Consider the following 26,047-nt stretch of genomic DNA (forward strand, 5'->3'; position numbering starts at 1 on the left):
ACTGGAGTTTCCGAATTTGTCTGGTTTCAGCTTTATCAGGGCAAAATATTCCTAAACTGAATAAAGATTTCAAGGTAAAATAATTTTTTTTTAATAATTCACGATTAATGCAGTCTTTCGCGTTTGAATTCGCAGAGTACCTGGGGTTTACGAAGGAGCTCCCGCCACCACACCCCCCTCCTCTCCGCTCCAGACCGAGCAGCAGCGCAGGGCAGTCCATCCACATCCAAACAGGGCCAGCCAGAACTGGGAAGTCACACCGCCTGGCTGCCGACCGAGAGCAAACACGGGTCCGCCAGATAGGATAGATCGAGTGACATAGTTACGTCGACGACGTCCTTGCGCAGCAGCAAGTTTCCTTAACTAATTAGTTGTTGTTGTTGAGCGAGCGCAAGCGATCCGAGAAGGAGGAGTTTGGGAAGCGCAGTGCACGGCCGAGCTATGACAGCGGCAGATCGCATTCGGCGACCGATCGACCCTGCGGGCGCCGATTAATGCTCGTGTGCTTCCAAAAGTTGTGCTTCTCTCCGCGCAGGGAGCAGGACGTCGTCGAGACGGCGGCGCCTCCGAGACAGTCTCCGAAAATCACCCTTCAAGTGAATAACTCGACGTCGCCGCAGCAGCAGCAGCAGGACGCAGCGATGGCGACCGTGGCGGCCAGCAGGGCGGCCAATCTGAACACGGCGGCCGCGGCCACCGGCAACAACAACAACCTGGACGTGCAGGCCCTCCTCACGGCCAAGGAGGAGCGCATCAAGGAGCTCGAGCACCAGCTTCGGCTGCGGGACGAGGAGATCCTGCAGCTCAGGTCGCACCTGGACAAGTTCCAGAGCGTGTTCCCGTTCCACGCCGGCTCGGCCGTGGCGGCCGCGCGACCCCGCAAGCAGCGGGCCCAGGGCATCTCGGCCGAGCCGCAGAGCCTCAGCACCATCCAGGAGCTCAACCAGCAGAAGTTCCCCGTCTTCCAGAAGAATGACAGGTTTGTTTATTTGAAACTCGCTTTTTTATCTCTTTTCTTTCGCAGCTTATTTGTTTGAAAACGCCGACGCACGTATACACTCGGCCGGCAACAGGTTGATTATTATTATATTTTTCAAACCAGAGAGGGGATGCAACCCGCGCATCCCCTGCACCCGGCTCGTTGCATAAATTGCGCCGTCGCAGGGGTTTTTCTTTGTATGATTTATTTGAAATTTTATATTTTAAAAAAAGAAACGACCGCGTCTTGTGATAAAGGCGCGCTAAAAATAGAAAAGAGGAAATACTAAATTAGATTGTTAGTCAGAACGCGCGCGGCTTTCTTAGCGAGTTTGTTTTATTTTTCGCTGCTGCGTCCCCACCAAGGCCAGAACAACATCATATTTCCTCCCAAATGGAAAATTTTAAAATTTTGGTTCGTTTCCATGATATTTCACAATGAAATATATCAAACGTCAGATTTTATGACCAAGGTTTTCCGATTCGTGGATTTTTATTAATGAAACCAAAATATTAATGGGGAGATTGAAAATTAAAATGAATTTAATGCAGCGAAAATGAAATGTAAGTGAATTTGAAAAATTGTCTTTATTTATGTTCTGATTTTTCTGCTTTTCTCAAATTTAATGAAAATATTTCTTTCTAGACCAAATTTAAAGCTGAAAAAAAAATCAAAATAGATATTGAAAAATAAATCACGTCTGACGTGAGGCCAATTTCAGGTGATTGATATTGTAAAAACTGAGCTCGAAAAACTCGATAATTTATTAAAATTTTGATATGATAAAATATTTTTTGAACAAAGTCTGTTTTTAGCTAAAATTATTTTTACTTCTGGTTGTTTCAAAATTTCCCTGTGTTATCTTTAAAGTTTATCAATTTCCTTGGAAAATTGAGTTTGCGACCTCATTCGAAACGACCTCAACCTTGTTCAAAAGTAGCAGGTGGAATTTATTTTGATAATATCAGCGATAATGAACCTTTTTGGGCAAATTTTCTTGCAGACCCAATTAGGAAAAGGGCGTTGCTCAAAATTAAAAATAACCATTTCGCAATAATTAATTACCGAAAAAAAAGACTGACGTTTTATGTCTTAAAAAAAGTGCTTTGAAGAAGAAAACGATTTTGTTTTGAGACTGGCAATTAGTTCTGGGCCGTTTGCCGATTTAATGGAGTCGGCGGGCGTTTGAAGTCTTGGCCTATTTTTCATATCGGGTCGGAAAGTGAAAGCGGAAGGCGCCGAAAGAAACGCACTCGGACTGGTTCCAACCAAACAATGGCCTTTTTTTCCTTTTTGTGTGCAAAAAATAATAAAATAAAGCACCTGTTCTATTCAAAGTTGATGTGTGACGGCGCATAAAAGAAAAAAAATATCCAATTAGGGCTGACCTGACTGACGTTTTCTTATTTGATTGATGCGAGCCGCCGCCGCTTCGTGATCACGTCAAATTTGAAATTTTCTGCCCACGCCAGTAAAAAGGCGAACCCACCCCGCCTGTCTGACATCATTTGGTTTTCGCCTAGAGTTGTAAAATTCCTCTGAGCGCAGGAAAGGAAACGAGTGCGATATTTAATATGCAAGACGATCCCGACTTCCTCGAAACAAAACAAGGGCCGCGAGTGTTGCGTGCAAATTGGCGCGAGGGAAAGAGATGCAGATCGGTCTTTTTATTGCTTCGATTCAGTCGAATCCTTTTATTGCTCAAAGCGAATTGCGCCGCTTATTTACGAGTGGAAATTTGCGAATTTTATACGCTTTCCAATCTCGATCATTCTTCGGCCCACAAATGTCAAGGAATTCCAAGTAGCGTCTAAGCTTCATTCATGAAGTGACTTTTCATGAAAAACAAGTATAAAATAATGGAATAATAATAATAAGCAATATTTTTGAAATAATTCAATTTTGAATGAAGGAAAAAAACCTCATTTTTCTAATTAAAAATTCATCAGAAACCTTTAAAAAAAATAAATTTAACATGGATTTAGAAACTGACTGAGAAAAGCAATGCTCGGAAAATGAATTAGAATGGCCAAACTACAATTTTTAATTGGAAACATTAATTTCTCCAAAAAAATTAATTCTCTATTTAAAACTTAAAAATTAAGTCAACCGGCAACAATCATCACATACTGTTTTCAAGTCATTTTAAAATGAATATTTTGAAAACAACTTCTTTAAACATTTTTTGAAAATTTTAGCTTCGATATAAAAGGACGGCGATGATGAATCTTTTGGCAATTGCAAATTTTTTGTCAGGTTTCATATTCTCCAGGGTTGCAAATGCAAAACTCACCCTTTTGACCTTCTGCCAGGGTCATCATTAACAATCATTAAGAAAAACCACCAAGAAAATTGAAAAATCTTCACTCAAATTGATTTGAAAGCTGTTTTAGTGAATTCTTTATATCTACGCCGACCATGTTGTAATCTGACAAATAAGAATTTTTTGCAAATCTTTGGTATTTTAATAACTAAATTGTGAAATATCAAATTCTCCCATTGCAAACATCGAGCAATTGGAGGATTTTTCTGCCCTGAGGTCTCTTCAGAAATACTGCGTCGGACAGAACCTCCGCTTCAATGCTAAAAAATCTTTTGTGCAAGGACAATTGCAAAATTTATATGTATGAAAAACATAAATGATTGGATCTCATTTTCTGAATCGATTTGTAGAGAAAAAGCGAATGCGACCGCAAACTGGAAGCAATGAAACGTTGCGCAAATCGCCCTCGGAGGCGCGGAATGAGATTCGTGCGATGCATTAGGACGCGGAGGGACACGAATTCGCGTGGCCGGGTCGATTTATTTGGCGCAGAAACGGCGGAAACGTTGCGAAACAAGCAAGGCGTGCCCCAAGGTTCTCGCCGCGCTTTATATTGATTAATTACAACTTACATGAATGACCTAGTAAAACATTTGAAAAGTGCTAAATCCCGTGTGTGTTCAAAATCTCTCAAAATAGAGTCGGCGCGGCGATAAGCTTTTGGCTTTATCTCGCACGCGCTTAATTGCTGCGTTGAAAAGAAAATATGTAGAGAAAATCGAGACCGAAAAGCTTTCCCTCTCAATAACCCTTGGCCAACTCTCACTCAATAATTCATCCTTGCTTTGGATTAAGGTGGAGTCAAATTGTTTGATACAATTTTCAACCTGAAAGAGTATTTCAAAATTTAGAACATTTTTTTATAGGAAAACTTATTGAATTTAATCAAACCCTCGAATTAAGTAAGTTATTTTAAAGTCATTGTTGTCTCATTTCACCGTAATGAAGCGATAAAAGCGACACTTAATAGGTCTCGATAAGCTCTTGAAAAAAAAAACTGAAACGCGAGGCAAAGGTTGATAATGCATTATCTGCATCGCGCGGCGCTGCTTTGACCCAAAAAGCGTCGCCCGTGGGGAGGCGCTGGCTGGCTTTTCCCTCGAGAGTGCATCGGCGGACTGCAATTACCATCTCGTTGCACACATTTTGTCCGGCCAGGTGTTCCGTTTCTCTCTCTAAGAAGTTGTTTGAAAGCGCGCGATGTTTGTATAATTTATGGCCGCGGCGGCGAAAAGTACTGCACGTGCGCGCGCGCCCTGTGCGGCGGGGAAGAAGAAAACGGGGCGCGCGCGTAGGTTCCGACCGAAATTTTATTGCTTTATTTCTTTATTGTGTCCGTTTAACAAGCTGCCTTCTCAGTCATTATCTGCCCGAGACGTAAAATTGTTTTACTCTGCAGCGCGTTCCAGGTGTTTCCTCAGATGAACTCGGCAGATAATCTCCTTCCTAGCCAGGTGGAAAATTACAAAAAATTTCAAAAGCGAATCATTGTTTAGTTACATAGAGGGTGGAAAAACCTCAGGGCAGCAAAATATTACATAAAAAAAACTAAGGCCACAAGGATCATTTTGATAACCAGAATATTATTTGCGTAAATTTCCGAAAAAAGTTTAATTGAAGGTTTTTTTATATTATAAAAAAAAACGTGTTTTTCCAATTTTTCTCTTTTCCGCTAAATTTCTAGCTCTTATTGTTAGAATTACTTGATTTTTGCAATAAAAAATGTCTTGATAATTCATAAGTTCATTCTTATGTTATCGTAATTAATACAAAAAATTTAAATAATAATAAACTTCATGTTTGAAAAATTCCAATATGGCCGACAAAGATAAATAAGGGTAACAAAAACTGCTGCTAAATTAATTTTGTTAAAGATTTTTTAGTTTTCTCGGTAGGAGGTTTGAGCTGATGGACCAAGGCATCTTTTCATTATGGGCACCAAGTTCCTAGGCAAAGGTCGTTGACCCTGGAAAACGTAAAAATATAATTTTTATGATCCTGAAAATAAATCCGAGAGTCTTTTTCAAATTCAATTTTAATTTTTTTTTCGTAATGAGCCTTATTGATAATATTTTCAATAATTTCAAAATGGCGTTCAAAAGGTTCAAAATTATCTTTTTATTTAAAGTTATAAAATAAGATTTGTTGGTTTTTTAAATATTTGAAACAAGTTGATCAAATTTTATTGTATTCCATTCAAAATTGAATAGTTTGAACTAAAATTTGTTAGGCGGTTCCATCTAAATAATGTCTTTCCCGAAAACCAAATTACAATTACAAATCCAGTACCAAGAAATGGGGGTTGGAACAAGACTTGAAACAATGTTGTATATATTTTAAGCAATGCCTCGAGTTTCTTTTTTTACAATGATAATTAACTCGGTGCCTTTCAACATGACCATTGTTGTACAAGTTGCCAAACTTGGCCGAATCTGATTGCCCTTTTGCGCTCTAGAGGCAAAAAAAAGTTCCGAGAATAACACAAATTTCTGGTCAATCGAGTCGTCAGCCGGCGGAGACGTCATAATTCCCGTGTTTTTTGAAACGAGTCGGAACGAGAAATTTTAATTTCAAATATGCCGCTGTCAGTTTTGTTAATCCTTTCTTTTTAGGCTGCAAGCAAAAAGTAATTTATTTGACGTGTGTTGTGAGTGAGCTGCTCACAAATATAGCGATAACCTAAATAATTATATAAATTCAAAAGAAAAGAGCGAATCCGTTGGGCAAGCGAATTCCTCTGTTTACTTCTGACGACGGCAATAATTAAAATGCTCTCTTGCAAGATAATTGGCACGCTCATTTGTGCGAGGGAGAGAAAATTACTTCATTTTACTGCTGGCGCGGCCAACGAGCCGCGTCAGCCGAGCGTGAAAGTATAAAAACTGCTAATTACGAATCTGAATATACACGTTAGAGAGAGAGAGACTGACCAACGCAAACCGTTGGCAAGACTGTGAACTTTTGTGTTGCAAACCCACTTCTTTTTTCACTCACGCGTGCAATAGGGCAATAAGGCATTTATGCAAACTCGCGAAAAGCTTCAATCATTACTTTTTTTACTCATAAAGTAAAAATAAAAATAAGAAAATGTAAAAAAAAAATCGTGTTTAAAGTTCTGCTCTGCGGTCGAATGGGAAAAGTTTTAAATAATTCGCTGATGCTAAAAATACATTTTGTAATAACCATTGATTTTCGTTATCAATGTGGGCCAAAAGAATATGCAATAAACTTTTGACCCTTGATTGTGGTACAGGAAGTTAATAAAAAAACAATTTTTTTTTATTCTTTCGTTAAATAAGTTCATGAATTACAACAAAATTATTAAGAAGCAAATCTAATGGTTTATTGAAGGCTAAATTAAACAACATAACTTTTATTTTATATTATTATTTTTATTATAAATAAATAAAATAAATATTTAATTCATAAATTCCCGTTTACTAATGAAGTAATTTTCAATTCCCTGATTTAAACATGCGCATGAGTGTGGCGAAAGTCTAAAATTTGTTTGTGCATTGAGAAAAATACAAATCATCTAAAAAGCTCAATCAAAAGATATGAATTAAAATATTTTACGCTTGAAATAAAAATCAGTTTCCTGATAAAATTTTTATTGGAATCGATTTGCTTGATGAAAAAGGGTGTTCTGCTGGGATTGGCACGCGTTCCCACGGCGGACGAGTCGGTCGATTGCTTTCGGCGCCCACCTAATTTTAATTGAGACGTCATTAAAGGCGTCAGCTGGGCGATCCGGTGGCCGGTCCGGTGATCTTTGTGCGGCGGCTAATTTGTCACGGCCGAACACCTTTGGGCGCGCGTCTGTGTCTCTCTCCGTGCAAAAAGTGCAAAGAAAGAGAGAAAAAAGTCGGAGCGATTAGACACATATGGGCGTGTTCCCGTTTAGCTCGGGCGCGCATGATAATGATTCGCCATTAAACGTTGTTCTCGGTTGTTTTGTTCGAGTTTGCACGATGACGTGACAGCCGAGCACAGTTTTACAACGCGCAAAAATAAACAAAATAAAAGCCGCGGCTCTATCTGCGAAAACACATAAAAACCTGCAAAAAATTTATAATGAACAATTTTTTTTATGTTTTATCGAAAGTCGTCGTGTTCCTCAGTACAAAGTGAAAACACGCGGTGGCATCTTTCTCTCCTCGATGCAAATAGTGACGCAAGCTGCAGGTTTCCGGTATCACTACTTGTACTTATGCATTTCTCTTCGCTCAGGCTCGAATGGCAGGTGAGTTTGAGCTCGGGGGACGCGCGCCTGTTTGTTCGACGCAATCGCTTGCACACACACACGGGTCGCTGCCTGATGGACGTGCGTTGTCACCTAGAAGCGATCCGTCACTAAAACCAGATGCATTATTCATTTCAACATCGAGACGCAGTAAAAACTAAGCAGCCATCTTCGCTTTTTTTCTACAGAGAAATTAATCGTTTAAAAGCAAATCAATTATTATGTATGACGTTGAAAAGTACAACAGAGGTCAATAATTTTAACAATGATGAGGGTAAAACAAATCCTTAAATTTTTTCATATTATTTCAAATTTAAAAAAAAAAGCTTTCCAAAAGTGACCAAACGTGTGGTTCAAGGACACTTTCAGCTAAATTTTTATGCTTTGAGTCTAATTTTCGAAATGAATTTGGTTTTTTTAGGTAAAGGGATTAAATTTAGAATCGGTATGGTTAAATTTAAAAAGCGTGATTTTTTATTTAAATTTGTTACATAAATGAAAACGTTCAGCGCTCTCTTGTTAGCCGTCAGCGCACTGCCCGGATTTACTTTTTTTCTTAATTGTAACCTCAAGCAAATAAAAAATATTGTACTTTTAAAATAGAGCTTATCGATTCAAAACTTCATTTTTACCGGGCATCACCTAAATAAAGTCAGACGTGACGATGCGTTAATTTAATGTCACAAACAGGGAAATTAGATAACTGGATTTTGGATGTTTTTAAAAAAAGAAATTGGAAGTTTTTTTAAACCCCATGGATTGATAAAATTATCATATTCGCTTGGCACTTTTTATTACGTGCCCGTATGGAATCGTATTCTTATGTAAATTGGCTCAGAGTTTTCAAGATTTATGGCTTTTGATATATTAAAATAATAAGTTTCTTTGAACATATGTTTAATTGATGGCGACGCGCCTTGTAAAACTGGAATCACAGATGGAAAGGTCAAAAGAAATCGATTTGTGAACAAAATCCTTCAGATATTTCTGATTGGCTTAGGAATTATTACTCTTAAAATTCAATTCCGTTTTTTCCTTCATTGAATAAATTATGATGAGAAGCAAACATAAACTTTAATATTTAATTTTTCAAGAAGAATTATTTTAACCAAGTTGCTAAAAATTTACCATTTTTGTTTGAATCTTTGGAATATTGGATTTAAAAAGCGTGCACAAGTGAAACTATGTTGCGGAGTTTGTATACATTAATTGATGCGCATGACGTAATATTCATTGAATCCGAAAATAGCCTGATTACAAAACGCGCGTATACACAATCTGCTGGTATTTCGACCAAGGATGTTGACTGACTAATTTATAGATGCAGTGTTTTGCAGGCAGGGAGGGAGAATCCTGCACATTGGCTGCAAGGCCGCGTCTCTCTGTTAAAGGAGAGAAGGATTTTCGTATCTGGTGCGTGAAAAATAATTTCGCATGAAAGAAGAAAATTTGCCAAACATATACAAAGATTTTCTCGGAACTTGCAAAACAACAACCTCCGTCAGCCGCCGACGGCTTTTACGGTCGTAAAAATATATTAAATTATTCTCGCTGGACAAGTAAGGCTGATTGCTCGTGTCACTCCACTAATTGCTTTTTAACCGACCATGATGACTTTATGTCAGTTGTTGAGAGGAAAAAGTTTACAATGTTTGTTTTACGCTGGAATAAAAAAAAAAATAATAATAAAGTTGGGCCAAATAAAATTTAGTGCCGGCAATTCTTTTGTCCCCGCTGCATGAATATAAAGGGAGATTAAAGCAACGAGCGAGGCTTGATCCGAATTTGGTCGCAGCCGCTGCGGTTCATCAAAAGGCTAATTGAGGCTAACAACGCGCGATTAAAGAATGCTCCAAATACATGTCATCTCTTGCAAAACATACAAATAATGTGCATTTGCACCACAGACTCGTTCTTGTCTTTAATTGAAGGCACCACTTTTCCCGCGGCCAAAAGGCTGCCGTAAATTTACAAGAAAAATAAATAAATTTCTCCGCCCCCCGCGGCAAAAATAGCCGCGTCGTAATCGGCCATTATCTCGAATTTCGGTCATCGCGGAGATTAAAAAATTGTAAAGTCGTGACTTATGAAATTCACGGTGGCGTCGTAAAACGAGCCGAAAAGAAACACAAACAAAATCAAGTGGAAATAACAAAACAAGGTGTTATTTGTTCTGGAGAGAGCACGAGAGCAGGAAAACCGAATTCCGACGGGCCCTAATTAATATACTCGGCCTGAAAAATAACAAACTGCGCCTCAATTCGTTTGAAGCAGGCTCGAATTTTGAAGTTTCTAGGTTACGCACTTGTTTGTAATAATAACAAGGAACATAAAAAAAACTCTCGGATAGTAAAACCAACTTCTAAAATAAACTCATTAAAAATTTGTGAAATTGATCTTTTCGCCGAGTTTCAAGTGCAATGCGCTGTCGTGATAAATCGTTTGGTGACCAAAAGGTCGAGGTCACTAATCGTTAACAAGGAGCTGACGATAAATACACTGAAATAAAATTCTCTGAACAGTGTCTGAACCTATACAAACAATGTAAATTTTTTGTCGACTAACTTACGGATTTTATTTTTCCATCTAAACTGGAGTGATATAAACATAGCTTGGTGAAATTTTTCATCAATTTTGATCAGGCAAATCTTGTGAAAAAATATTTCAGCAAATTCCCATGAAAAACAATGTTAAATATCGCAAATTCAGTTCTATCTTAATAAATTAAATTCTATTTTACTTTGCCTCTTTGGAACTGAAATCTAGAAACTGAAGCTATAATGAAGAGAAAAATTACCTTCACAATGAATCAGGTTGTTTTTTTGGCTAAAGACAGTAATAAGCGATTTGATTGGTCCAGAAGGGTCCCCCACCACCACATTCAAAGTGACTGCAAACCATAAAGTGTGACACATCATTGGAAAGGTCAAGTCACCAGAAATCGATTGGTCGTCTGGAAATGAAATAATGGCGATTATTTAAGTCTCAAAAAGTTTCCCTCCACTCTATAATAATTGTTATATTAAGCTCTTAATTCTTAATTTGATTCTTTATCGGGCAATGTTTGAAAATCTTTTAAAGGACGTTTAGGTAAAGAAACTTGTAATTAATTAGAGTTTAAGAATTGTGGTTAATTTTTTATTTTAAGCGGTGAGTGGGAATGGAGATCGGGAGGCACCTCGTGACCTCCTGCCTGCGTGGATTTGGTAGAGAAAAAAGTTAATTGAATCGCCGGAAATGGAAGTGGTTGCTGCGATCAAACTCTCGCGGGTCGGAATGAACCGCACGGCGAATTTACAGGTTTGGAAATTGGTGTGTGTGGTGGAAAGGCGCGTGCAAAATGGATTTTACGCCCCTGGGGCGGATAAGAGTGCAGGCCGCGCGCGCGCGCACGCAAATCCGTCTGTCTGCCAGTTTTGCAAAAAAACGTGTCAAGGATAAACTTAATAATAATGCGCAAACGAATACAAATGCAGAAAGCCACCGCGGCGGCCGCCATTAAAGATAATGATTCCTCTAAAATAATCATGCGAGGCAAGTTACGTATACGTTTTCCCTTCGGGGCGAGACATTATAATTTTCGCAAATGCTTTCTACAACAAATTGCTGCAGATGGCAAATGAAAGCGGCTTTTCCTCTCTTCACGGGGAAAAAAATGAGAGCGCTGGCCCGTGATTTATCGCTCAAAATAAATTAGGCAAAAATAAAAAGAGATCAGGGCTTTTTTTGCACTCGTCCCACTCTCCGGCTTTGCTTGCAGAAGAATGACAGCCTTTGTTTTTCTTAATTACACACACGGCTCGGTATAAATAAAGCATTGTAATGCGAAACGAGAAAGAAACTCTATCCAGTATGAAATGCACCACACACACACACACACACACGCCCAGCAGCTGACACAAATACGAGGAAAATTGCCGGGGAAATACAAACGTCAGCGCGTTTTAAAATAGGGTAGAGCGCGACCCTGATCTGCGCACCGATCGCGCGTCCTCCTGCCCACATTATGCGTGCTTTATTTTCCCGCGCGGAAATGTCAAAGGTGAATTAATTATTTTCACGCGGCCACTTAGCGGCGACGACTAAATTAGTGGATGTGAAAAATCGGCCATCACTGACGAGGTGATCAATTTCGTTTTTGCGCGTTAATAGAAAGAGCCGCATTTGTCCGCGTCAAAATGTTTCCACGCAGATAAATTTAGGACCGAAATAATTAAGTTCAAAGCTGTTTCACTTTCGATCACGTGCTTAACATTTGTTAGTGACATTTTTTGTCTGAGAACAGGGTCGGTAATTCATTTTGAGGTAATTTGGAATTAAAATCACCACGGACTTTACTCGAGGTTCACGATCATATACGTATAATTTTGGCTACATCAACAAAAATATAATTAATATTATTAAAAGAGATGAAAATAATAAAGCAAATAATTAATTAATCAATTTTTTTCAATTTACTGAAATTTTTTTGAAAAGAAAATATTTGTTTTCTTTTTATAAAAATACTGAAAAATACCTTAAAAATTAAACCACTGTAAATTAGTTTTCAGAAATACTAAAGTTAGATAACTTTGATGTGGTTTTGTTTGATAAAATTTGAAGGTAATTTTTAATTGGTGTTCAGATGCAGAAATTATTTGGAAAATTATCAAAATATAATTCAATAAAATGTAACAAACAATGTATTTTATTGTTAGAATGTTTCATAAAGATATTTTAAACTGAAATCATTGATGGGAATTACTTGTAATTAAAAAATAAATATCAAATATCGGATTAATCCGGATTAATTTCGCAATCTTGGACTGAAGTAATTTGTAAAAAACTTAAAATTTCTTAATATTGTTAAGGAATTAAACTTTACATTTCTTCTAGATTTAGAATTCATTACTTTTGTTAAAACAGCTCTTTTTCAGGCAAATTGAATAAATTTGTTTTATCGTGGTTCGGTTCGATGAAAAGAATTATTTAATGGGTCTCTCGTGTACTTCATCTTGCTCTGCGCTTAATTAACCAGCACAACACCGAGTACCAGCCTGATTTGCAATTAAAATTTACCTACCAAAAGGTCAATAACCCGACCACAAAAGGAAAAATAAATAACGCTGAAAATATGAAGAAGAAAAAATTGTATTTTACATTAACAGCGAAAATTCATATCGCGCGCGAGTGGAAACAGGTTTTGCCCGCGATTTTCGCGGGGAAAATGCAACGGATCTTTGGGCGGGCACGGCCGGCCAGGTCACGCTGACCCCTTGGGTGTTGAAACGGGAGTCGCGGCGGCCAGCGCGAATTAACAATCAGCCGCCGTAATTTTCGCCGGCGGCACAATTTGTTTGTTCTATTCGGCGTTTGTCGCCTGCATGCTGATCAAGTAGCCATTTTTGCTCTTTTATCGCCGATCGCAGATCTTGCTTTCGATACGCCCAGCTGGGAACTCAAAACTTTCATTGTGCTCACACCATGTTAATTGACGTGTCTTTGAAAGTCACGGCGCCGCCACTTTGATTGCGGCAATTAAAGTAAACCTAATTAAAATATCGCCGATGAGAAAAAAAACGGCCAAATGTTTTTTTTTTTTTTAAATTTATGATCCACTAGATAGTTTAATTAGGGCCAAATAAACTTTTATTGAACCTTTTAATATTGATTAGTGATTTTTTTACTACCCAAATGCAAATAAAATCAGATAAAATGAAGTTTGGAATTTTTTGTTGTGAATTTCAATTTTTATTACTTATTTCGGTTGGTAAATTTATTTACAAAATTTTTATTAATTTAAAATTGCTTTAACCTTACAATATCAGTTCCTTGTCTTCTGAAGAATCTAAATTTTGAGAATCTTTCAAAATGGAGAGATGTTTGCTTGTTTGGTAAAAGAATGAGGACAATTAAAATTATTACATTTGAATCATTTTTGTTTAAAGACAATTTATTTATTTAGGTCTTAAGGATAATTTAAATAAGCATTAAATCTTCAGTCCTATTTTTTTTTAAAGAAATTTTAAGTAAAATTGAAGCCCGCAAAGTCGTATAAGAATCTTTTTCACCGAAACATTTAGTATTTGGATTCCAATTAATTTGAAGAAACGAGTTTGAATAATTAGCAATTCATTTCTAAGCAAACATTGAACGACAATCTGTGTCTGTGAATGCTAATTGGCGTGCGTACATGTTGAGGCAGCATTTTTGATATTTGGTTCTGCAGTAAAAGCAGTCATGCATGCACGAGGAACGCGTCAACACACACGCGGCTGTCGTTTTTATAGCTCGCAAAACCTGAACCGCTTTTTATCTCAATCTTTCGCACTTTTTGCTCGGCCGATTTTTCATCCTATTTAGACGAGCCGCGGCGAATTATGTCATTCTCGCTCGAAACAAATCGCTTTAACGATTTAGCCTCGGGAAATCCGATTATATGTGCAAATGATTTTCCTTACGCAGCGAAATTGTTTTAAATTCAAAAGAGACCACCTTATCGTTGGCCCATCGCAACCTGAAAAATCGTTAAATTTTAATCTGCTGCGACGCCATCGTGAGAAAATTAATGTTTTGACTTCATGTCAAAATGTTTTTAATAACTTGATCTTTCAATAAGCTTAAAAAAATAATTAAATAAAAATAGTCAATAATGAAATCAAGTGAAAAACAGTTTTGTTTTTGAACAAAAAGTTAAATTTTTTAGATTTAAAAAAGGAAACTTTTGATATTTCAAAGTAGAGATTACCTTTTTGCTTCTATTTGAGGATCTGAAAATTGTGCAAAGGTCTGTACAGGTCAAATGAATCTCGCGTCAGCGCAGGTTGAAGCTCCTGATTTGGAAAAAAAACGACGACCACCTATATAGAAAGACCAGCTTGTCATGTCGTCATGTCCAAGGTCAGCGACCTTCCAACAAGGTGAAAAAATTAATTGCGGTGCTCCTGTAAATTATGCAACCTCCAACATTGACGGCCGAGAAATACATCAAACATTTAAAATTAGAAATTTCCTCAAAAGCTTCGGATTGAATTATGAAGAAATATTAAAGCTTCAGAGCTAGGTTTTTTTTTCAATAATGAAGCAAGGACAATCTTCTTTAATAATTGGAAGAATTTCAAGGAGAATTTTGAAGAAGAAAAAGAGCTTATTTTCAGTTTTTTTTTTTAATATAGAACGGAAAGTGAGATCTACCAGTGCCCTGAAAAATATTCTAAAAGAGATAACATGTAAAAGTTGATAAAAAGTAAGAAATGAAAGTAGTGAAATACTGAAGAGAGAGACGGAGAAAAAAATATTTTGGTTTTTCAGCTTCTCAGCCCTATTAATGAGAACTGCAAAATTATAGCAAATTTCAACTCCATTGAAACATTTAAAAAACTAAAAACTGGCGAAAAAGGTTTGAAATTTGAATTTATAAAAAAATTCTTTTTGCGTTTCTGACTGTTTAGATTTCCAGAAATGCAATTAAAAAAATTCTTATTAAAAGTGGCAAGAATCTTGAACTATACGACTGTTTTCGGCAATGAATTCCTATTATTAAGGAAAGCAAGTTTTAATTTCTTTTTCCTAAAAACTTACATTTTCCAATACTTGAGGTATAAAAAATATTACGAGGAGTGCTAAAAGTTTATAAATATAAAAAATGAAGCAAGAATACTAGAAAATTAAAATTCCGCACTTTTGAACGAGTTTGACGTTTGAAATTGATATTGCGGTGCGCGAGGTGAATCTGCGCGTCGCCCGAGATCTTTTTTTAACTGCTTGGGTGTCGCCGGGGGTGGCGAGGCGTGTCACTCGCACTCGGAGGCTGGATGGCGACCCTGCGCGAGCTGCAGCGGCTGCTGGCCGAGCGGCTGGAGGAGGTGCGGCGCCGCGACGCCGTCGTCGAGTACCTGGAGCGCGAGGTGCGCGACCGCGACAGGGTCATCCGCGCCCTCCGCAACGAGATCGACAAGTTCCAGCAGGTGGTGCGGCCGGCCTTCCACCTGCCCAAGCCGCTCCCCGTCCGCGTCAAGCGCCAGGCCATCTCGGCCGAGCCGCTCGGCGCCGCCGGCGGCGCCACCTCGCAGCCCGTTTACAAAACCGACGAGTGAGTCGAGCTGCCAAAAAACACGCAAAAATCTTTATCTTACATACAGAGAAGTCAACTTCATTCAAAAGATTTTTTTCTGAAGTTTTTCAAATTTTTTGTGACGGAATTGTTCAATTTTGACAAACGATCCATTTACTAAAAGCGAACGTTGAATTGCTAAATTGGCTGTAAAAATGTAAAAATATCACAAATTAAATGAATTTTAATGAAAACTTAAGTGCAAACTTTTGAATTTTTTAAGTATTTCCATTTCTTGAAATCATTAGTAAATATTGTGTTGCCTTTGTGAAGTATTTAATTGAATTTGATTTTATATTTAAAAAGGTCAAGGATATCATAAGAAAAATTTCATATTGGAAACTTGAATTTTGCGAATTTTATGAAAGCTTTGATCAGTTTTTTAATTTTCAAACTAAACTTTTTAGATTTCTTAGATTTTGCTTTGCAAATTCATTACATTTGAAACTATTGGTTTAGAGCTGATTGAAATAAATAATTTTTTTCAATTGCAGTGAATTCATTTGTATCATTTTTTGTCGGATTTGAACTTTTCAAGATTATTAATTGAAATTAATCTTTTTAAATTACATTTTTCCCATTTTATCTTTAAACAGATGCAATTTGTTTCTCTAAATCAAATAAATTCAATGAAAATGTTGCTAATAAATTTACATTGAATCTGTCTCGTCACGAAAAGGTAGATTAAAGTATTTCGAAGTTCTCTTATTTTATTTTCAGTATATAGATTCCAATTAATATAAAAAAATTTCACGCTGGTTGTAATATATTTCTGAAAGATCGAATTTAGAATTGACCCAAACTAGAGGTAAATCTGCCATTTCTACGAGTTTTAAAATATGTTTCGACCCAAAAAACTTGGACAGGAGTCAAATTTGTCACAAAAAGAATAATCATATCAACCAAAAAATTCCGGTTCTTTTGTCTTGCTACATATTTTAGAAACTAAATGGGCAGCTAGAAAAGTGACAGTTTTGTTGTTATTGTTTATTCTACTCAAGTCATACATGAAAAAAATTGATTTGGAAAAAATGAGCAGAAAGGGTATCACAACTAGCAGAGGTCTGCTAAAACGCCCGACATCAAAAAGAAATCGGCCACCGCGTGAACCCACACTATTTAAAAAAAAGAATAATCACGACACTTTAAAATTGCTGCCACAAGTGCTGCTTGCAAAGGGAGGGAAAATTGCTGGTTGGACAGTCTTTGAGGATCGGTGGCAGGTCATTCCAGGGCTTCACAACCCTGAAGGAAAAAGCGCGCTGGCCGAACACACTTCGGGCCGGGGGTGGCTGGAGGCGGGGACCTGATAGAATAAAAACCAGAAATTGACAGACCACCTAAGCATGGTGTCGCATTTCGCATGCAGTAAATTTCCTCTTTTGGCAACACTCCCTGGCTGAAAATCGGACGCGAGCCAATAATCCTGACAAAATATTTACCAAACGCTTTCGAGAAAATTAATCTGGAAATAATTTATTTGGAGTTAAATTTAGAGAGCTGAAAAAAATATGCGCTCTCAATTTTTTCGAGCTCGGCCGACCGAGTCGAATTGATCAGTGGAATTATGCAAGAGGCTAAAAATAGCGCTTCTCTCTCATGCCGGTGGCGTCCAGTGAGACACAGAGTAAATTATTAACAGCTGGAACCAAACTTTTCAACTTTTTTTTTTTTTTTTTTTAAACCCCTATTTTAATCGCAGACCTAAAAAATTGATATGAGCAAAAAAAGGAGTACAAACTTGTGGCACTTAGCGTGCACTTTGTTTGTCGTTTGAAGCACCCTCGGTTTGTTTGGAGTGCTCCCTTCCGAGAGCTCTCAAGGGTATTATCTTTTGACACCTCGCCACCATTTCCGTCTGTCATCTCGCGTCGTTTATGCAAAACTCAAAATAGATCTGACAAGAAGGTGCGCGCACTTGCGCGCAAACACCAATTCTCGTACGCAATCCCAAGAAAAATGTGTCATTTATTTATTTATCGAGTTAAGTTTAGAGTTTATTTTCACACTTAAAACCAATTAAAAAACAAGACAACTGAAATAATTTGCAAGATAGAATTTTAATTTATTTTTATTTGTATGAACTTCAATAATTTATTAAATTAAAAACATTTTTTTTCTAAAGATTCTTATTTTTCAAATAGGAATTTACATTCACTTACAATCAGTAATGATTTTTGTTGAAAACAAAATTTAATTGCTTCAAAATTAATTATATTTTTTTACTCTGAAAATTAAAATGCGGTTGCTGATCAAAATTTAGCTCCATCCAAAAGAGAACATGCGGTTCCCATGCCTCTGATCGCCTTTTAATCCCCAACTCGTCTAGGCGAGAGTTGGTATAAATTTGGCGAGCATAACAAGTTGTCCGCAACCCGCACGACATTTATTTTTCAAAAGAAAAATGAAAGAAAACGTTTAGATATGAAATTTAATTTTTAAATTATTTTTTATTAGTAAATTTAAATCCTTAAAAACGGAAAAAATTTATTAATAAATTTTGGATGAATTATTTTTCTGCGGATTTTGAGCTTATTTGCCAATTCACATTTCTAGCTTCCTTTGTGTGCTCTTGTCTTTAGCAAACCGGCGCGAAGTGCAAAATGGTTTGGCTTTTCAAAGAGTGCTAACAAAGTTTTTCTTTTTTTGCAGATCGCGCGAACTCATCAAAGCCGCGATCCTGGACAATGATTTCATGAAGAATTTGGAAATGACGCACATCAGCGAGATCGTGGACTGCATGTACCCCGTCGAGTACCAGGCAGGCAGTCTCATCATCAAAGAGGGCGATGTCGGCAGCATCGTCTACGTCATGGAAGGTAAACGCACATCAATCAAATTTATTCAAGAAAGAAAGTTTCTCTCTAAAAATAGAACCGTTTTGTTTCTCGCGATGAATGTGGAGTAGAGCGACAAAACGCTGCAGCTTTTCTAGCGTAAAAAAGACAGAAAATTCCTCGGCCGATCGAGGTCAGCAGGTAAACAATTAGCTGTACATTAATGTGTCACGCCATCTGCCGCACCGAGATAGAAAACGATCATGTGATTCTGAAATCGAAACTGGAATGAACATAAATCAGAATAAGGAAAAAAAATAATGTTTCGCCTTAATTGGATTGAAAGTGGGCACGAAAAAAAATCAGCACTTCCTCAATTTAGGCCAGCGGAAGTAAACGGGACCATCACGCTCACAAAACTGATACTTTTTTAGTAAAAAAGTTTTTATCTAAAAAAAAAAGAAATAAAAAGGTTGAATTAGAAATTGATTTTGTTCGGATTCATTCGGAGTAATCGATTGTCCTTTTTTTAGCGTAAAAAGTAGTTGGTGAAGTCAGGTCGTTTGAGTAAAAGTTAAAAGTGTGTTGGTCCCCACCGTGCGCTGCAGCGGATCCTGGTCGCACTCCCCTCCGCCTCCTCCTCCGTTAGCCGGAGTGGCCATGACGCTCGGAAGAAAGAAATGAGAGAGTAGAGCAGGCGAAGAGCTGCAGTCGCTCGTGTGGATTCGTGTCGGGCGCTCGGAAATAATTGTTCTCTAAATCGGAAGGAGGATGCGATGCGGGTAGCATGCTGGACTGCACCCTGCGGCACCACCCTGGCAAGGCCGTGGAGCAGAAGGGCGAGGGGGAGGGGCGGGGGCTGCAGTCGCAGGCCGACAGGCTGGACGCGTACGAGTCTCGGTGGCGCGACTGCTCGTCGTCGTCGCGCTCCTCCTCACAAATGGAGGCCGCCGTCGAGCAGCTCGACTCGCTCGTCTACCCTTCGTTGCACGACAACAAGTACGAGAGCACCCTGAAGCGCCTCAGCGCCCTGTGCAGCAGCGACTCCTCCCCCTCCCCTCTAGTCACCGACCGATCTCAAGACGACGAAGACGAAAAGCTGCACGATTTGGAGCTTTTGGCGCCGAGCAGCGAATTCCTGATCGGCGCCGCCGACAACCAGCGGCGCCACCGACCCTCGCCCACCCTCCCGCGCCTCCCCTCGGCCCGCCAACGAGCCCCCACGGACGACTCCTTCTGCATCCCCAGGCCCAAGCTGATCGTCCCGGTGCACGCGAACGGACGCAAGCGACGCACCGGCAACTGGTTCCAGTCAATCACCTCGTCACCTGAACCCAATCACCATGGTAAAGACAAAACCTCCCTCGCGGAATTGCAATTGGTGGTGCAAGGAATCCAGAAATGCTTTCTGCGCATGCGTGGTGCAGTCTGCAATCCACTGCGCAGGTCATCACACTGCTTGAAAATCAACATTTTAAAAGTTTCCGTTAAAGAAATTAACAACTTCCAATATTTCCCAGAAACAAAGGTAGCCGCCACTTAAAAACCTTAAAATTTGATAGTTTTTCCAATTTTTGTGCTAAAAAAATTATTTCAAAGCGTTGGAATCTTTACGCCAAGACCTAAGATGATGTTCATATTAGAGATTTAAATGTTTTTTTAAAGAGTTTCCAGACTCTTTAAGCCTGAACACCCTTTCTAATATTCGCGATTTAGCGTGGCCACCTGCTTTACTTCCGAAGCGGTATTTTTATTATTTATTTTCGCAACAAAAGGACCTAATTGAACGGTTAAATATTACAGCAGTGGCGGAAAAATTGGGACACCGTCGCGGGGAATTCACTCTTTGTTGCCTCACAATCGGATGAGTCACGGTATCGGCGCATGACCATGCTCGAGTGCACTCGACGTGGCCGGCCGAAAAAACCAAGAAAGAAATCACTCGTTAAAACCGTGATGGAAATCCTTCTTTATTCCAACTCTTTCTTTCTCTTGTTCGTTGCCAAAACCTTCGCGCGCCGCGACTTTGACATTCACTTAAATGGATCGCCCGCCGGCCAAAAACTAAATAGCGGAAGTCGATTTGTGCCTCTCACCAGAGCCAGTCAATCCGTGGCAATATAAATGTGCTGAGAATCTATCGGAAAATTTCAGTAAAAATTGCGGTTGCATGAAAAGTGACTTTCACTCCAGCAACAACAAGTGTAGAAATATAATTGCAAGCGTGAGGAGCGCTTTTGTTGTTGCACTCAAGGTTATATTCTTCTCCGTCCTTTCCTTCTTTTGTCGGTCGTTTTTTCGTCTGAATTTTTTTTTGTTCATCTGGAACACGGAACACAAAACGTGTGTATTTCACCTTGATTTGGTCTCAACAACCAGTTCGGCGCGTGAAACCAAATAGCTCCCTTAGAAGCTTCCTTCACTTTCGAATCAGAGTTTATAATTTTCTCAACGGATTGAGAGAGATAAAAACAAGACGCGCACTTGTTGCCAGCAGAGTGAGAGAGAAAATATCACAAATTGATCCAGGGGAGATTAAGGAGCAGTGCGCATAATAATAATTTTGTTTGCTCTCTCACTCTCTCGCTTGATAAATTTCAAGATAGCGAAGCAAACACACTCGGCGCGCTATTGACAGATGGGTGCACGTGGAAAACAAAAAAGAGTTTTATTGGCCGATTAAAATTCAAAGCCAGGCGTGCTATTTTTAGATTCGCGCTATGATTTAAGGGCGTTTCACTTTTCAACGAGATCATCTCTCGAGTGCTCTTACGTTATGAGAAAAATGTAACGCTTTGTTGGAGGCCACTTGTTCCCATTGTCTGCACACGCGTTGAGTAATAACTCTCCCTTTTGGACTATGCAACACGCTAATTGCGACGACACCAAAATTACTGGAAAGACTTAATTAATTACCTGCGTAATTTGATGCTCAGCGACAAAGACAAAAAATTAGATCAGAAAAATTTGTTTAGAGAGATTAAAAAATTTTAAATTAATCATTTTAAAAATAGTTTATTCAACAATTAGAGAAATGGAGGCAACACAATGAGCCTTCTTTGGTGCCAAACCTCATCTTCAGGAAAAACTTCAATTTGTAAAAAATTAAAAAAAGATCACTTCAGATTATTCCAAACTAAAAAAAGGCACCTCATTAAAATTCCAATTTATTTAATTTTCAACGTGTTCTTACTTAAGTTCACATTCAATTGATTTTAAATTTCCTGTAATTAAATACAATTCCCCCAATATGCCTCAAGGTTTAGTTTTTATTTTAAACAAAGAATTTTCTGTTTTTCCAAAAGCGTTTCTGTCTTTAGGATTCAAGTGAGCTGCTCAAAATATGAATCCAGACGAAATCATAGAATTTTTTATGAGAACCAGCGGCTTATAACGGTTCTTTTTGTATCCTAAAAATGAATCTCTCTGTTTTGTGCTTCAGAGGGCCGCGTGGAAGTGTCGCGAGATGAGAAGTATCTCAGCACTCTGGCCCCGGGCAAAGTGTTTGGCGAACTGGCCATTCTGTACAACTGCAAGAGGACGGCCACCATCAAGGGTAAGCAGGACAAAAAAAAAACAATACAAAACATTGCTTTGATTGTGATTTGCAGCTGCCACTGACTGCAAATTGTGGGCCATCGACCGACAATGCTTCCAGACCATCATGATGAGGACAGGCTTGATTCGCCAGGCCGAATACACAGATTTCCTGAAAAGGTGAAATTTTTATATTATATTTTTTTAAGAAAATTATTATTAAAATTGAAATCAAATTTCAGTGTTCCTATTTTCAAAAACTTGCCAGAAGACACGTTGATCAAAATATCAGACGTTCTTGAAGAGGTTGGCTTTTTTTATTCGTTTTCTTTGACTTTATCTCACGATAATTGTACATAATTTCAGACTTTTTACAATGAAGGCGACTATATTGTGCGACAAGGCGCACGCGGCGACACATTCTTTATCATCAGCAAGGGAAAGGTCAGTTTTATGAGTTTCAACACATTCATTTTTTGACCTGATTCCTTTCCAGGTAAAAGTGACCATCAAGCAGCAGGACACGACCCAAGAAAAGTACATCCGCACCTTGCACAAAGGAGACTTTTTTGGAGAGAAAGCGTTGCAAGGGTCAGTCGCTTCTAATTCACTCTGATAACAAAATCTAAAAAAATTTATTTTCGCAGAGATGACTTGCGAACGGCTAATATTATTGCGGACGATGCCGAGGGCGTTTCTTGCTTGGTGATCGATCGGGAAACGTTCAACCAACTCATCTCCACCCTGGACGAGATCCGAACGCGCTACAAGGATGAAGTCGTCGAAAGAAGAAGGTAATTCCTTTTAATTCAATCCAGATAGGTGCCAACTTTCTATCACCGCCTTTCTCTTGTTAAAACACGCTATCGCTCTAAAGGATGAACAATCCGGTAAGGTCAACCAGCAATTGTGTTTGATTTGCAGCGCACGTTTGCACTGAGCAATCAGCTGATGCTTTCTAATTATTTCAGAATCAATGAAGAATTCAAAGAAGTGCGTCTGCAAGACCTGCGCATCATCGCCACCTTGGGCGTCGGAGGTTTCGGCCGAGTTGAGCTCGTCCAAATCATGGGCGACCACAATCGCTCCTTTGCCCTCAAGCAGATGAAAAAGGCCCAGGTGCGAAATTTAAATTAGTCTTTATTTCTTAGGATGAAATTGATTAAAAATTGTGAATCTTCTCGCAGATTGTGGAAACTCGGCAGCAGCAGCACATAATGTCCGAGAAGGAGATCATGGGCGAGGCCAACTGCGACTTCATCGTCAAACTCTTCAAAACCTTCAAGGACCAGAAGTACTTGTACATGCTGATGGAGTCCTGTCTGGGCGGCGAGTTGTGGACAATCCTGCGAGACCGAGGTCACTTTGACGACTCGACGACCCGATTCTACACGGCCTGCGTGGTCGAAGCTTTCGACTACTTGCACAGCCGGAACATCATTTACCGAGACTTGAAGCCTGAAAATTTGCTTCTGGACGTCAACGGCTACGTCAAACTTGTCGATTTTGGTTTCGCAAAGAAACTCGTGGTAAAAATTGTTTTTTTATTTCTTCTTCTAAATTTATTTATAATAAAAATTGTAGCATGGTCGTAAAACTTGGACATTCTGCGGAACGCCGGAGTACGTGGCGCCTGAGGTGATCCTGAACCGAGGTCACGACATTAGCGCTGACTACTGGTCCTTGGGCGTCCTCATGTTTGAGCTGCTCACCGGCACCCCTCCCTTCACTGGCGCTGACCCCATGAAGACCTACAACATCATCCTCAAGGGCATCGACGCCATTGAATTCCCTCGCAACATCACCAGAAACGCCACAGCCCTCATCAAAAAGCTTTGCCGGTAATTTGGAAGACCATCTTAAATAAATCGTCAAAACATTAATACATATTTCTACCACAGAGACAATCCAGCAGAAAGACTTGGGTACCAGAAAGGAGGAATTAGCGAAATTCAGAAACACAAGTACATTTTTTCTAAAAAAAAATTTATTGGAATATAATTAATAATTTATTTTTCTTTCTAAGGTGGTTTGATGGCTTCAACTGGGAAGGTCTGCGCATCCACACCCTCATTCCCCCCATTCTTCCTCAAGTCAAGAGCGAGATTGACGTGTCCAACTTTGACGAGTACCCTCCGGACGCCGAGGGGGCGCCTCCTGACGACGTCTCTGGCTGGGACACGGACTTCTGAGCACTAATAATGCATAAAAACTAATACGTAGAATGTAACTGGCTTGTACATAATTCTTATAGGAGAGGCAGCAACTTAAGCTAGCTGAGAAAGAGAAAGAAATTGCCGAATGACAAACTTTATTTGTCAACTTTTGTGAAGTATGCGCTTTTTGCCGAATGTGGTCTTCCATCAGTGATATATGCAAATGATTTGGTGAACGCCTTTAAATGTCAAAGTCTATTGTTGCCTTAGAATGAGATAGACTCAAAATTTTTGAAATTTTTACAGTTGTTTTGATACTGTTCGGGGAACATTTGATGGATTTGCTGAATCTGAGGAAAACCAGCGTGTTTAAATACCAGCTTGCCAATAACTAACTTTCACTGTGCCTTAAAATTAGTGCATTGTTCATAGTCATAATAATTTAATCTCTTTCCGTGTACACCATGCTTACATCTGATTGTATTTTTGTACCAACATGAAAATTGCGCCGATTTTCTGGAAAACAAGCTTTATCAAATTCTGGTGGAAATCTCCTTGTTGTTGATTGTGAAGGAAGGTGCAGGGCACTGTATTGTTTTTATAAGATTATATTTGAACACCAAATGTTGAGACGTTTTACAATGCAGAGTGGTTTATATCAATGTTGATTAATATTTTTACACACACACCATTAACGGCGTAGACAAAGAAATTCAACTTTGTTCCTCAGAAACTACAGCAAGAGTTTTTAAATTAAAAAACTAATAGCACAATAATTTCATAGTTTGTTTAGAATATTGAGAATAAGTTGGTATGTTTTCAAGTGTGGACAGTTGCAGTGGAGTTTGGAAAATTTTGCACAAAGTTTTACTCAAGCTGTCTGGATAAGATGAGATATTTTTTGTGAAAATTGCAATATATGAAAACTCTCCTCTGTGATGAAAAGTGTGAGAAGCGAGATTGCTGGCCCAAAATTAATAAAGTAAACGCATGTGAATTTTTAGTATATTTTTACAAACACTCTCTGGTCTGTTCCCTAACCTTTACTTTTACTCCTACTCAAGTTGCTTTACTTTTTTGCGCCTCTGTGAGGATCGCCCGTCAACCCTTTTATAACCCTGAAATGTCAATCATCTGCTGATTGTGTGAGTTTTCCGCGTGTGCATTTTTATGAGGGAAAAAACATGATTATTACAAAAACAGGACTGCGTAAATCCCAGTCCACTCAAGAAGGTGCAGTTATTTTGCTGCAAATTTAAAATTGCGTTGTACATTTTAAGAAAATATTTTCCACCAGAAGGACCAAGAGAAGATAAAAAAAAAAAATGATAATGCTTTGGTGTTTTGGTCGAATTCTGTCTTCCACTTTAATACGCGCCTTTTGTTCTCTATCAATGCTCTTATACACACAATCAACACACACACACACCAACATTTAGTAATAACGCGTAGTGATGTAATAACATTTGGTTAATTTATTGTAATGAGAAATAAATCTTTACTTGATGACGACAAACGCTCGCAGAATTATTAATTCATATGAATGCCGCCCCTCATATTATTACGATCAAAAGCTTCTTTGTTACTCGTCACTCAAGGGCAAATTGATTTGCTTTTTGTAGTTCATTCTGATCACGTACAAAACATTTAATAATAAAGCAATTCTCTCTTGTTGTTTATGAATAATCTGCCCTCTTCATTATTTGCTAATTTTTATCTATTAAAAAAGATCGTAAAATATGTTTCTGCGCCTGTCAGTTGAAATCTTTTTATGTGGTGGCAACAGCCCAGGAAACACAAAGGTTCAGGTAAAAATTGAAGGACAAGCTCCCGAGGCTCTCACGAACGATCATAGCAAGACACCCACTCTCCATCTCTCCCCTTCCATTAAGTTGTTCGATCAGATCCGGCCCGCCCTCGACTTTACATGTTATAGAAAG

General features: G+C 38.7%; 1 protein-coding gene across 2 annotated transcripts; it reads left to right on the top strand.

The window, feature by feature from the left end:
- Window positions 1-213: 213 nt before the first annotated feature.
- LOC132199276 (cGMP-dependent protein kinase, isozyme 2 forms cD4/T1/T3A/T3B) lies at window positions 214-25,638 on the top strand. Of its 2 annotated transcripts, XM_059623872.1 has the most exons (13): window positions 214-979; window positions 18,290-18,456; window positions 21,857-21,970; window positions 22,026-22,131; window positions 22,194-22,257; window positions 22,318-22,395; window positions 22,448-22,542; window positions 22,599-22,745; window positions 22,923-23,070; window positions 23,139-23,480; window positions 23,536-23,792; window positions 23,853-23,915; window positions 23,978-25,638. In XM_059623872.1, the coding sequence occupies exons 1-13, from the start codon at window positions 495-497 to the stop codon at window positions 24,141-24,143; spliced, it is 2,232 nt and encodes a 743-aa protein (XP_059479855.1). In that variant the 5' UTR covers window positions 214-494; the 3' UTR covers window positions 24,144-25,638. The 2 variants fall into 2 exon arrangements, with proteins under 2 accessions (XP_059479855.1, XP_059479856.1); XM_059623873.1 differs by lacking the exons at window positions 214-979; window positions 18,290-18,456 and adding an exon at window positions 19,136-19,760.
- The last annotated feature ends 409 nt before the right edge of the window (window positions 25,639-26,047 follow it).

This window comes from Neocloeon triangulifer, unplaced genomic scaffold (genome assembly GCF_031216515.1).
Source record: "Neocloeon triangulifer isolate White Clay Creek 2 clone unplaced genomic scaffold, ASM3121651v1 ptg000014l, whole genome shotgun sequence".
Lineage (NCBI taxonomy): Eukaryota > Metazoa > Arthropoda > Insecta > Ephemeroptera > Baetidae > Neocloeon > Neocloeon triangulifer.